Genomic DNA, 14388 nt, shown 5'->3' on the forward strand with positions numbered 1-14388 from the left:
TTGGAATGATTGAGACACATACTGTACATGACCCCAGACACATTTGTGATTGCCGAGCGTGTCCCTTGAAGAAGTTGGATGAGTTCATTATTGACAGTGACGGTGTAAACTCCACCACATGTTTTCGGGAAGACCCTCATGTCTGTTGGAGAATAGATGCTGGTGTTGGTAACAGGAATGCGCGCTCTGGAGAGAGCGGATCAGGCTCTGTTTTGTTGTGTCAGTGAACAATCCATGCTTCGCACACATACACACCACCTATCTACCATCACCAGACCATACTCCTTCCCAGGTGGTTAGAATAATTCCCATTCAGTAGGAAGGTATATATAAAAGTTAATTATTTTGAACATGTTGCCACGTTACATGTTACAGATCTCCTAGTGGGCTATAGTGTTCATAGAGTGTTCCTGTTAACGTTAGATTAAGACCTTCCTGATATATTGTTAACTTTAGACCCTCCTGATATATTGTTAACTTTAGACCCTCCTGATATATTGTTAACTTTAGACCCTCCTGATATATTGTTAACGTTAGATTTTTCTCTGTGGCTGAGGACAGTCTGTGTTTCACCCATTGTCCACCTGCACCACAGTGGAGACTAATGGTTATGGTTATTATTATTTTAAGGTTATTTAACATTATGATTGATGAATTTTGCTATCCCTCCTGTTTATGTACTCTCTCACACACACACACACTTGTGAGTAAAATGGCAAGAAATATGACATGCAGTCAGTGAGAGGATAATTCTGAGAGGACGACTTTCCAGTCTGACTGAACAGGAGACTGGAAGAGCACACACTTAATGTTAAGGAACACACACACGCACGGGGGCACACACACACACGTTGAGGAAGGTAGTAGCCTCAACGCATTCTCACAATAAAACTTCTCTATCAAAGTTGACTCTGTAGCGCCCCCCAATGGTGCGATTATTTTATGTTACTTTGTTCTTATTTCTAATTTGAGCCAAATCAGATCAATTCTAACATTAGAGGTAAAAGACAACATGAAATAGACCTCAAGTGTGAGGCAAATAACTAATAAACGTCAACATTATATCAAATGTATATTTATTTTTCATAGACATCTGTGTCAATTATACATCAGTAGGGCTGAAATGGTTGTTTGTGTGAGCGACCGTGCGTGAGTGTTTGTTTTTCTGTGTACTGTATATGCGTGACAAACAAGTATTTTTTGCATCAAAACCATTTTTGCTTACAAAAAATATAAACAGTAACATCTGTTGCTCCTCGGTATAAAACATTACTTTTTCAATATGAATGTCATATTTGACATGTAGTAAATAAGTATCCTACTATAATCAAATAAAAACAGCAAATATTCCAGAAAGGACATTCAATTTGTAAAAACAATATTACTTTCTTTAAAGTCGAATTTTTCAATTCGAAAGTCGATCTATCTTGGAACACAAAACACAAGCTTAATTGGTTCCTATACAGTTGTCACCTCGAACAATACACACCAAACTGGTGCAGATAGCATTGTAAAAATAAACATTAAATGAATGAACAGGGAGTTACACTGGGCATTGACGAGACAGGCACAGATGACCTATGTAGTCCTACAGTGCCTTGCGAAAGTATTCGGCCCCCTTGAACTTTGCGACCTTTTGCCACATTTCAGGCTTCAAACATAAAGATATAAAACTGGGGGGCTGAATAATTTTGCACGCCCAATTTTTCAGTTTTTGATTTGTTAAAAAAGTTTGAAATATCCAATAAATGTCGTTCCACTTCAAGATTGTGTCCCACTTGTTGTTGATTCTTCACAAAAAAAATACAATTTTATATCTTTATGTTTGAAGCCTGAAATGTGGCAAAAGGTCGCAAAGTTCAAGGGGGCCGAATACTTTCGCAAGGCACTGTATGTGACCAATAACATGTACATAACACTGTATGTAGACCAATAACATGTACATAACACTGTGTGTCGACCAATAACATGTACATAACACTGTGTGTCGACCAATAACATGTACATAACACTGTGTGTCGACCAATAACATGTACATAACACTGTGTGTCGACCAATAACATGTACATAACACTGTGTGTCGACCAATAACATGTACATAACACTGTGTGTCGACCAATAACATGTACATAACACTGTGTGTCGACCAATAACATGTACATAACACTGTGTGTCGACCAATAACATGTACATAACACTGTGTGTCGACCAATAACATGTACATAACACTGTGTGTCGACCAATAACATGTACATAACACTGTATGTCGACCAATAACATGTACATAACACTGTATTTAGACCAATAACATGTACATAACACTGTATTTAGACCAATAACATGTACATAACACTGTGTGTCGACCAATAACATGTACATAACACTGTGTGTCGACCAATAACATGTACATAACACTGTGTGTCGACCAATAACATGTACATAACACTGTGTGTCGACCAATAACATGTACATAACACAGTATGTAGACCAATAACATGTACATAACACTGTATGTAGACCAATAACATGTACATAACACTGTATTTAGACCAATAACATGTACATAACACTGTATGTAGACCAATAACATGTACATAACACTGTATGTGACCAATAACATGTACATAACACTGTATGTAGACCAATAACATGTACATAACACTGTGTGTAGACCAATAACATGTACATAACACTGTATGTAGACCAATAACATGTACATAACACTGTATTTAGACCAATAACATGTACATAACACTGTATGTAGACCAATAACATGTACATAACACTGTATTTAGACCAATAACATGTACATAACACTGTATGTAGACCAATAACATGTACATAACACTGTATGTGACCAATAACATGTACATAACACTGTACGTAGACCAATAACATGTACATAACACTGTATTTAGACCAATAACATGTACATAACACTGTATTTAGACCAATAACATGTACATAACACTGTATGTAGACCAATAACATGTACATAACACTGTATGTAGACCAATAACATGTACATAACACTGTATGTGACCAATAACATGTACATAACACTGTGTGTCGACCAATAACATGTACATAACACTGTATTTAGACCAATAACATGTACATAACACTGTATGTGACCAATAACATGTACATAACACTGTATTTAGACCAATAACATGTACATAACACTGTGTGTCGACCAATAACATGTACATAACACTGTATTTAGACCAATAACATGTACATAACACTGTGTGTCGACCAATAACATGTACATAACACTGTACGTAGACCAATAACATGTACATAACACTGTATGTAGACCAATAACATGTACATAACACTGTACGTAGACCAATAACATGTACATAACACTGTACGTAGACCAATAACATGTACATAACACTGTACGTAGACCAATAACATGTACATAACACTGTGTGTAGACCAATAACATGTACATAACACTGTATGTCGACCAATAACATGTACATAACACTGTATGTAGACCAATAACATGTACATAACACTGTGTGTAGACCTGGGCAGAAAATAGTTGTATTTTGTAGTTTATGTGAGAACTTTTCAAATAGTCGAGGTAGTCAAATATACAGTAAACATGTAAAGTGTTTTGTCCCATGCTTCATGAGCTGAAATAAACCATCCCAGATAATCCATCCACCTGACAGGTGTGACAATATCAAGGAGCTGATTCATTTAACAGCAGGATCATCACAGGTGCAATAAAAAGGGGACCGTAAAATGTGCAGTTTTGTCACACAACACAATGCCACAGATGCCTCAAGTTTTGAGGGAGCGTGCACTTGGCATGCTGACTGCAGGAATGTCCGCTAGAGCTGTTCATGTTAATTTCTCTACCATAAGCCACCTCCAATGTCATTTTAGAGAATTTGGCAGTACATCCAATCGGCCTCACAACTGCAGATCACGTGTAACCAGACCAGCCAAGGACCTCCACATCCGTCTTCTTCACCTGCGGGATCATCTGAGACCAGCCACCCAGACAGTTGATGAAATTGTGGGTTTTCACAACCGAATGATTTCTGTAGAAAATGTCAGAAACCATCTCAGAAACCATCTCAGGGAAGCTCATCCGAGTGCTCGTCGTCCTCACCAGGGTCTTGACCTGACTGTAGTTCGGCATCGTAACCGACTTCAGTCAGCAAATGCTCACCTTCGATGGCCACTGGCACGCTGGAGAAGTGTGCTCTTTAAACTGTACCGGGCAGATGGCAGACAACGTGTATGGCGTCGTGTGGGCGAGCGGTTTGCTGTTGTCAACATTGTGAGCAGAGTGCCCAATGGTGGTGGTGGGGTTATGGTATGAGCAGGCATAAGCTACGGACAATGAACACAATTGCATTTTATCGATGGCAATTTGAATGCACAGAGATACCGTGACGAGATCCAGAGGCCCATTGGTCACCCGCCTCCATTACCTCATGTTTTCAGCATGATAATGCACAGCGATACCGTGACGAGATCCAGAGGCCCATTGGTCACCCGCCTCCATCACCTGATGTTTTCAGTATGATAATGCACGGCCCCGTGTGGAAAACATCTGTACACAATTCCTGGAAGCTGAAAATGTCACAGTTCTTCCATGGCCTGCATACTCACCAGACATGTCACCCATTGAGCATGTTTGGGATGCTCTGGATTGACGTGTACAACAGTGTGTTCCAGTTCACGCCAAAATCCAGCAACTTCGAACAGCCATTGAAGAGGAGTGGGACAACATTCCACAGGCCACAATCAACAGCCTGATTAACTCTATGTGAAGGTAATCTGTCGCTCTGCATTAGGCAAATGGTGGTCATACCAGATACTGACTGGTTTTCTGAATATATATGCAACAAAAAAATATATATATTTGATGGCTGCCAATTTTTTTAATTAAGAAACAAAAACTCTAACAGTTAGTTAAATTAGTCTAAATATATGATCATAAGCACATGGTTTGGAGAGCTCTTAGATATCAATCTTAACATGAATCACCTCAACATTAGAGTAGACCACTTTTGCAGCTTCAAAATGACTAAGGGGGGTTTTCACACAGCTTTGAGCAGGGGCGTCATGCAGCCCAAAAATCCGAGAGGGCACAAAGTACGTGAGGATGTCTGGGGTCGAGAATTTAGCATTTTGCCTTGATGATAGCTTTGTACACTCTTGGAATTCTCTCAGCCTGTTACGCCCTGACCATAGAGAGCTTTTATTCTCTATGTTGGTTAGGTCGGGGTGTGATTAGGGTGGGTCATCTAGGTGAATTGTATTTCTATGTTGGCCTAGTATGGTTCCCAATCAGAGGCAGCGGTTTATCGATGTCTCTGATTGGGGATCATATTTAGGTAGCCATTTTCCCATTGCGCTTTGTGTGATCTTGTCTATGTATAGTTGCTTGTGAGCATTAAATTAGCGTCACGTTTCGGTTGTTCGTTTTGTTGTTTAAAGTTTTCTATTCCAAAATAAAGGATGGAAACATACCACGCGTCATCTTGGTCTACTCCTTATAACGATGGTGACACAGCCAGCTTCATCAAGACAAAGGGTGGCTACTTTGAAGAATCTCAAATATAAAATATTTAATCATGCCAGCTAAGATAGTTAGACAAGCTAGATACTCTAACTTGATAACCTGAAAATGGCTTCTTGTTACTAAAATGAAATCCAATTTTATTTGTCACATGCTTCCTAAACAGGTGTAGAGTAAGAACGAAACACTTCCAGGTCAGTTTCCAAGTTTGATGTAATGTTTTAAGGACATTACATCAAAGTTGGATCAGCCTGTAGTGTGGTTTTCCACTTTAATTTTGAGTGTGACTCCAAATCCAGACCTCCATGGGTTGATAAATTGGATTTCTATTGATCATTTGTGTGATTTTGTTGTCAGCACATTCAACTATGTAAAGAAAATAGTATTTAATAAGAATATTTCATTCATTCAGATCTAGGATGTGTTATTTTAGTGTTCCCTTTATTTTTTGAGCAGTGTATATAAGCAAAGCCAGAAGGAGAGCAATGAGTGGCATCAAAGCACCGAGCGATGATACTGCCGAGCTCCAGCTAGCTCCACATGCAGTGCCTACCCACCCTTCCACAAGCAACGCCAGGATAATGACTCCACAACCCCCTCCACCTCTGACTGTTCTTGATGATCTTGGAACAGAGGAGACAGCCCAGGTTAGTCTACACTAGTCTCAGGTTTTCTGTCCAAAAATGTTAATTTAATAGTAACTGGTTCGTAGGAACAGAGTGGCTGGTATACTCGGTTACTGCAGATACGGCATGTTGGTTCCCATTACTAATGCTCTGTGTTGGGTCCAATGCTAAAGCAGACAAGGACTTCACCCAAGCTGGGTATTCTAACTGGAATAATGTTATTGATAGAACCAAAGGATTGGCTGGGCACGCATCAAGCAAAGATCATTTGAAATGCACTGCACTGTGGGAAAGAAAGACAAGCTTTAAGTGCTATGAGAACATTGGTGTAAACACTTGTTAATGACGGGCAGCTGGCAAGAAATTGCATGTATTTGTCAGCGATTGTGGACATCGTTGTGTTCCATGTTTCAAAACAGCAACCACTGAGTGGGCAATTGGATGTGACAGAGTCATTGCACCGCAGTGCTAGCTGTGTCACTACAGATCCTGGTTCGATCCCAGGCTGTGTCGCAGCCGGCCGCGACCGGGTTAGGGGAGGGTTTGGCCCGTCCGGGATGTCCTTGTCCCATCTCGCTTTAGCGACTCCTGTGGCGGGCCGGGCGCAATGGACGCTAACACGGTCGCCAGGGGTACGGTGTTTCCTCCAACACATTGATCAGGCTGGCTTCCGGGTTAAGCGAAAATTGTGTCAAGAAGCAGTGCATCTTGGCGGGGTCGTGTTTCGGAGAACGCGTGGCTCTTGACCTTCGCCTCTCCCGAGTCCGTACGGGAGTTGCAGAGATGGGTCAAGACTAACTACCAATTGGATACCATGAAATTGGGGAGAAAAAAGGGCTAATTAAAAAAATAGAATAAAATTAATACTGTACTCATGAGCGGCATGGTTTCCCCTGTTTGAAGTGGGCCTATAGGCCTAATTATTTGGCAAGACAGCTGTGCATGGCTGCATCTCAGTGTATTGGGCTGTGGGCTGCTTCTCACTGTAGTGTGCTGTAGACTGCATCTCTCTGTAGTGTGCTGTAGACTGCATCTCTCTGTAGTGTGCTGTAGACTGCATCTCAGTGTAGTAGGCTGTAGACTGCATCTCAGTGTAGTAGGCTGTAGACTGCATCTCAGTGTAGTAGGCTGTAGACTGCATCTCAGTGTAGTAGGCTGTAGACTGCATCTCAGTGTAGTAGGCTGTAGACTGCATCTCATTGTAGTAGGCTGTAGACTGCATCTCATTGTAGTAGACTGTAGACTGCATCTCATTGTAGTAGGCTGCAGACTGCATCTCATTGTAGTAGGCTGTAGACTGCATCTCAGTGTAGTAGGCTGTAGACTGCATCTCAGTGTAGTAGGCTGTAGACTGCATCTCAGTGTAGTAGGCTGTAGACTGCATCTCAGTGTAGTAGACTGTAGACTGCATCTCAGTGTAGTAGACTGTAGACTGCATCTCATTGTAGTAGATTGTAGACTGCATCTCATTGTAGTAGATTGTAGACTGCATCTCATTGTAGTAGATTGTAGACTGCATCTCAGTGTAGTAGGCTGTAGACTGCATCTCACTGTAGTAGGCTGTAGACTCCATCTCAGTGTAGTAGGCTGTAGACTGCATCTCAGTGTAGTAGGCTGCAGACTGCATCTCAGTGTAGTAGGCTGTAGACTGCATCTCAGTGTAGTAGGCTGTAGACTGCATCTCAGTGTAGTAGGCTGCAGACTGCATCTCAGTGTAGTAGGCTGTAGACTGCATCTCAGTGTAGTAGGCTGCAGACTGCATCTCAGTGTAGTAGGCTGTAGACTGCATCTCACTGTAGTAGGCTGTAGACTGCATCTCAGTGTAGTAGATTGTAGACTGCATCTCAGTGTAGTAGGCTGTAGACTCCATCTCAGTGTAGTAGATTGTAGACTGCATCTCAGTGTAGTAGGCTGTAGACTCCATCTCAGTGTAGTAGATTGTAGACTGCATCTCAGTGTAGTAGGCTGTAGACTCCATCTCAGTGTAGTAGATTGTAGACTGCATCTCAGTGTAGTAGGCTGTAGACTCCATCTCAGTGTAGTAGATTGTAGACTGCATCTCAGTGTAGTAGGCTGTAGACTCCATCTCATTGTAGTAGACTGTAGACTGCATCTCATTGTAGTCTGCTGTAGACTATTATGGCTAATTGGATCTCCATTCACCTTTTGTTAACTGCATGTGTTTACTGTTAATGTGGCCTAAATATAGATTGTGTCATGTCTTTATCGATCTGATAGTTCCTCTACAATTCCTACTTGATTCCACTGTTGAGTTCTGTTAACATTCATTGGTTCACATTCCCAGTTGTGTCGGTATTCTAAGCCAAACTGTTATTCTGTATTATTGTTTTGCATGAATAACTCGGTTTCTACTTTCAACCTTTAGGTCGGCATTATTTTGGTAAGACAGCATTCACATACGTATTCACCTGTTACAAACAGCCTATCTATCTTGTAGCCTACAGTATATTCATTACCAAAACGGCCTTGCTTTGGTGTGTAGGGCGCTGTCTGTTGTGGTGATGCAGCACAGAGGAGACAGCCTACAGTATATTCATTACCAAAACGGCCTTGCTTTGGTGTGTAGGGCGCTGTCTGTTGTGGTGATGCAGCACAGAGGAGACAGCCTACAGTATATTCATTACCAAAACGGCCTTGCTTTGGTGTGTAGGGCGCTGTCTGTTGTGGTGATGCAGCACAGAGGAGACAGCCTACAGTATATTCATTACCAAAACGGCCTTGCTTTGGTGTGTAGGGCGCTGTCTGTTGTGGTGATGCAGCACAGAGGAGACAGCCTACAGTATATTCATTACCAAAACGGCCTTGCTTTGGTGTGTAGGGCGCTGTCTGTTGTGGTGATGCAGCACAGAGGAGACAGCCTACAGATTTCACGCCAACCTGTCACTTCAAAAGCACTCAATGATCTTAGAATCTCTGTATTTTAACTTTGTTTATTGTGAGATAGCGTCATATAAGCAGAATGCAATATAATTCCAATGCAAGAACCCAGCTAAATTGTGCCCCTCACCGATTTAAACTGCCCCCCTTAGTCACTTTATCCTGGCGCCAGGTCTGCAGGGAGCACCAGAACCGAGTCGAAGTGAGAGGTAATTGAGGTTATGGTTTGGCGATTGGGAACCTGTATGAGCTACCTGACGCCAATTCCATACAATTGCTAGGTGGCTAGTAGTAGAGTAGTGTTACAGAGAAACAACAACAACAAATATTTGTAAAAAAAAATCTATAATAATAATAATTTGAACAGGACAATTATAAGGGTGCCATCTATGGGCATGACGCCTCTGGTTCGAATTGGGGTATATTATTTGTTTTTTGTACCCCAAGGCAACTGTGTGTTTTACAACCACGCGGACGCCTCCGAGCGGTCGGGTAGGCTGTTTGGAGTGTTTATCTGACTGGATAAATAATAAATAATAACAATAATGTCTGCCCCACTTCTAAAACCAAATTTGCGCCCCTGATTTTTTTCATTTGGTCCTGTTGTTATCACATTGCCAAATGTCAAACGAACTAAAACTACTAAACAAAACTACGTGTCCATTCAAGTAATTTGTTTATTGGACAAAAATGCTCACGTTAAATTATCATGAAGCATCACTTGTATCCCAATCTACATACTACTTTCCCTTTGGTCTTCAACAACATGCGGGAGGAAACAGCGCAATAGCCGCTCTAACTGCGACATGAATTGTCTATATTCAGTAGTTTATATCCCGACATAGCCTCATCTCCACTAATCTGCATCGGATGCACTCGTAAATGTGCTGCTATACAAATAATGTTTCAGAGATATCAAGTTATGATGCTGTATTTCATCTAATGCTCGCAGTCAAACAACCAATAACAATGCGCGACTCTGGTTATTTTTCTGTTTGGTCCGCACTGCGTTCTCACCTGCAGCAAACAAACTGAACTACGTTATAAATAGAATAAGGCCAAGACCACCCTTTTCGAGTGAACAAGGGGCGTTGTTTAGTGCGCCCCCGACTGCGGCTAGGGGGGTAAACTAAGGGTAATTACAGTTTTATTACACAGGCACAATATCAGTGTAATGTTAAGTGTTACTGAGAATGCTAAAGGTAACAAAATATGGCTAGTAGGTGTCGAAAGGAAATTAAATATGACAAAATTGCCTTCTTGAACCAACTACAGCCAAGGTAGGTGGAATATCATGTTAGTTTGTATTCTTAGTAACCTATCCCTTTTAAAGATGGTGTAGTGTGTGTGTGTGTGTTTGGAGTTAGAACACTTCCCTTTAGATGGACAAAGATGGTTCGAAGGTGTTTTTGCTAAGCATCCAACTTGCCTTTTGCCAATAGCTTTGAATTTCTCTGCAGTATTTTCAGGCATCATAAAATGAATTGCAGCTTTCATCGTTTTCAGTGGCTCGTTGAAAGAGTCATTATGGTATCTGAGCATCACAACTTATTTGTACTTACCTGTACAAAATATAATTGTTTAATTGGTTTGACTTAATTATGTACACCTGGGGCGATGGACATTAAGGAGACTGGACTTTACTAAATGTTCAGATAGAAATGTATTGTGTAGATCAAATATGACTTTGAGATAGATTGGAATAGTATAGAAGATTGTGTGTCCTCTATTCATTCTATTTCTATATTCAACATACAGTTCTAGACACAGCCCTGCCATTAGTTGAAGACAGCCAATCCAACATACAGTTCTAGATACAGCCCTGCCATTAGTTGAAGACAGCCAATCCAACATACAGTTCTTGATACAGCCCTGCCATTAGTTGAAGACGGACAGACAGCGGGACAGACAGCGGGACAGACAGACAGAGGGACAGAGGGACCGACAGACAGAGGGACAGACAGACAGACAGGGGGACAGACAGATGGACAGGGGGACAGACAGACAGACGTATCATCAAACCATTCAATTAAACTGATAAGTTAACACATACTGTAGTTAACACATACTGTAGTTAACACATACTGTAGTTAACACATACTGTAGTTAACACATACTGTAGTTTAAACACACTGTAGTTTAAACACACTGTAGTTTAAACATACTGTAGTTTAAACATACTGTAGTTGAAACATACTGTAGTTAACACATAATGGAGGTAAAGTACACTGAACAAAAGCCTTTCACAACTATGAGGCCTACCATGTTGCAGTGGGATCCCCTGGCGTGCTGAGGGTGGCAGCCACACCGCTCACACCTTCTGTCCGTGCCATAGTTCCAGTGGTCGGGGGCACACTGGTCACAGTTGTACCCGACCACGTTGTCCCGACACGGGCACGCTCCTGTCTGTCTGTCACAGTGGCAATGGCCATCGCTGCATGAGGACTGTTGTGTACCTGCTGCATGAGGACTGTTGTGTACCTGCTGCATCGCTGCATGAGGACTGTTGTGTACCTGCTGCATCGCTGCATGAGGACTGTTGTGTACCTGCTGCATCGCTGCATGAGGACTGTTGTGTACCTGCTGCATCGCTGCATGAGGACTGTTGTGTACCTGCTGCATCGCTGCATGAGGACTGTTGTGTACCTGCTGCATCGCTGCATGAGGACTGTTGTGTACCTGCTGCATCGCTGCATGAGGACTGTTGTGTACCTGCTGTTACACATGTGCAACCTACAGATGGAATAACAACATGTGCGACGTGATTCAGCACACACCCACACACACAGCAGAGATAGACAAGAATGTCATTTACATTTATTTTAAAAAGGTAACCTTTATTTAACTAGGCAAGTCCGTTAAGAACACATTCTTATTTCCAATGACGGCCTACTCCGGACGACGCCGGACGACGCTGGGCCAATTGTGTGTCGCTCTATGGGACTCCCAATCACAGCCGGATGTGATACAGCCTGGATTCGAACCAGGGACTGTAGTGACGCCTCTTGCGCTGAGATGCAGTGCCTCAGACAGTCACGCTATATAATTGAGCCAATGTCCAACAAGACACATATCATCACAAAATGCCAATAGTTTGTCTCCAGTGGGCATCACCAGAGACAGAACTCATTAGAGATTCCAACCAGCCGTCACGATGTAGAAACTCACGCCTGCAGTCCTGGGCCAGGGCGTTGCCGTAGTAACCATGTTTACAGTCAGATCAGGAGGGTCCATCCGTGTTGTTTAGGCAGCTCAGGCATCGGCCGGTTCACGGGCTCGCATGACTCGGGGTCGTGGGCGTCGATGTTGCCACTGCACTGGCACGGGCGGCACTGCCCACCTGGATGCTTGGGGTTGCCGTAGTAACCAGGGGCACACCGATCACAGCGAGGCCCTAGCGTGGGGAAAAGAGAGTGAAATGCGGACAGGCTTAAGCTGAGAAGTTAAATGCCGATAAGTGTAGCAAGGATTTCCTTTTTAGTGAGCTAAATTGTATCATTGGGACTATACCTATGTAGCCATGTGTACAGTTGCAGAGGATTTGATTGGATGAGCTGCCAGCGTGACAGGAGTGTCCGTTGGAGCGTCCGCTTTCTGCGTTACCAGGACAGGGACAATGTCGACAGTGATCCCCGGACCCCAGCACTGGGTTTCCATAGAACCCATTTACACACCTGGGCAGGGAGAGAGAGAACATGTTCCATCTCTTTCATTACTGTACCGATCACAGTATTATCTACTGGGACTATTACCGATCACAGTATTATCTACTGGGACTATTACCGATCACAGTATTATCTACTGGGACTATTACCGATCACAGTATTATCTACTGGGACTATTACCGATCACAGTATTATCTACCGGGACTATTACCGATCACAGTATTATCTACCGGGACTATTACCGATCACAGTATTATCTACCGGGACTATTACCGATCACAGTATTATCTACCGGGACTATTACCGATCACAGTATTATCTACCGGGACTATTACCGATCACAGTATTATCTACCGGGACTATTACCGATCACAGTATTATCTACCGGGACTATTACCGATCACAGTATTACCTACCGGGACTATTACCGATCACAGTATTATCTACTGGGACTATTACCGATCACAGTATTATCTACTGGGACTATTACCGATCACTACCTGATCCAATAACACCAAAACACTCACCAAAACACCGCCACCCACACCATTTACCAATCATTGTTTATCCCCCTGCCCACCTTCCACAGAGCTGTTCATCAGTGTAGTCCCTGCAGGCCTGGCACTCCCTTGTCTGTGGGTTGCAGCCATCAGCGTGCCCGTTACACTGGCATGGCCTGCATCCGGGGAATCCCCACTGGCCAGGCCTGGCACTCCCCTGTCTATGGGTTGCAGCCATCAGCGTGCCCGTTACACTGGCATGGCCTGCATCCGGGGAATCCCCACTGGCCAGGCCTGGCACTCCCCTGTCTATGGGTTGCAGCCATCAGCGTGCCCGTTACACTGGCATGGCCTGCAGCTGGGGAAGCCCCACTGGCCAGGCTGGCAGTCTGAGCACTGGCGCCCGCTGGACCCCTGTCTGCACGGGCACTGCCCCGTCACCGCGTCACACTGGTCTCCCAGAGAGCCCTCTGCGTGGCAGTCACAGGCTGGGCAGGGAGGAGGAGGAAGAGAGAAATAAAAGCAGGAAGGTAGAAAGAGAGAGAGAGCAGGGGAGATTGTATTTAGGATGTGTTTTGTGAGGTCACGCAGTGTAGAGTCACCTGCTCTATAATGTCATTTCAATAAAGATGTGATGACTGGCTGAAAGATGCCAGTGCCCACTCACCAGTGCATCCATATGGTCTGAGGCCGTACGTGTCAGGTGCACACTGGTCACGCCGTCTTCCAATCACGTTAGGTTTACAGCGGCGCTGACCTCCGACCCTGTCACACTCAGCACTGAGAGACCCCTGGGGGTCACACACACTGACATTCTACAGGGAAAATTAGAGTCTTCAATCAAACAAGTCATGGAGGATATCCTATGATGACGACCGACTGTAACAATTCCCTCCAACTCATACCACGCATTACTGATCATAGTGCAGCTTGCTAGAGTTTATTGGTAAGTAAAATGATTCAACCAGGAACCAGGAAGTATTTCACACCCAGTTTTCAAAAAAAAGGCATTAATGGGGGCTTTGACCTTTGATCCCCTAGTGAATGATGTATGGTAGACTCACGCAGTGCTCCGTCGTGCCTGATGGCAGGGATACTGCAGATGAGCTTTTTTGCACATCTCTGCCAGCAGTGGCGTTGGCGTGGCC

The 14388-nt window shown here is 43.3% G+C and overlaps 1 protein-coding gene across 1 annotated transcript; it reads right to left on the minus strand.

Moving 5' to 3' along the window:
- Nucleotides 1-12033: 12033 nt before the first annotated feature.
- LOC118939478 (laminin subunit beta-1-like) lies at nucleotides 12034-14049 on the minus strand. Its single transcript, XM_036945858.1, has 4 exons — nucleotides 13908-14049; nucleotides 13321-13728; nucleotides 12586-12749; nucleotides 12034-12469 (listed from the first exon to the last, which is right to left on the minus strand). The coding sequence occupies exons 2-4, from the start codon at nucleotides 13476-13478 to the stop codon at nucleotides 12291-12293; spliced, it is 501 nt and encodes a 166-aa protein (XP_036801753.1). The 5' UTR covers nucleotides 13479-13728; nucleotides 13908-14049; the 3' UTR covers nucleotides 12034-12290.
- Nucleotides 14050-14388: the final 339 nt, after the last annotated feature.

The sequence above is a fragment of the Oncorhynchus mykiss genome, chromosome 16, assembly GCF_013265735.2.
Source record: "Oncorhynchus mykiss isolate Arlee chromosome 16, USDA_OmykA_1.1, whole genome shotgun sequence".
In the NCBI taxonomy this organism is placed as follows: Eukaryota; Metazoa; Chordata; class Actinopteri; order Salmoniformes; family Salmonidae; genus Oncorhynchus; species Oncorhynchus mykiss.

Coding starts and splice junctions, on each gene's coding strand:
- LOC118939478 (XM_036945858.1), bottom strand. CDS start 13,478: ATGGCTGCAACCCATAGACAGGGGAGTGCCAGGCCTGGCCAGTGGGGA. Junction 12,750..13,320: donor GATGAACAGCTCTGTGGAAG/GTGGGCAGGGGG, acceptor CTCCCTGCCCAG/GTGTGTAAATGGGTTCTATG. Junction 12,470..12,585: donor CTGTACACATGGCTACATAG/GTATAGTCCCAA, acceptor TCCCCACGCTAG/GGCCTCGCTGTGATCGGTGT.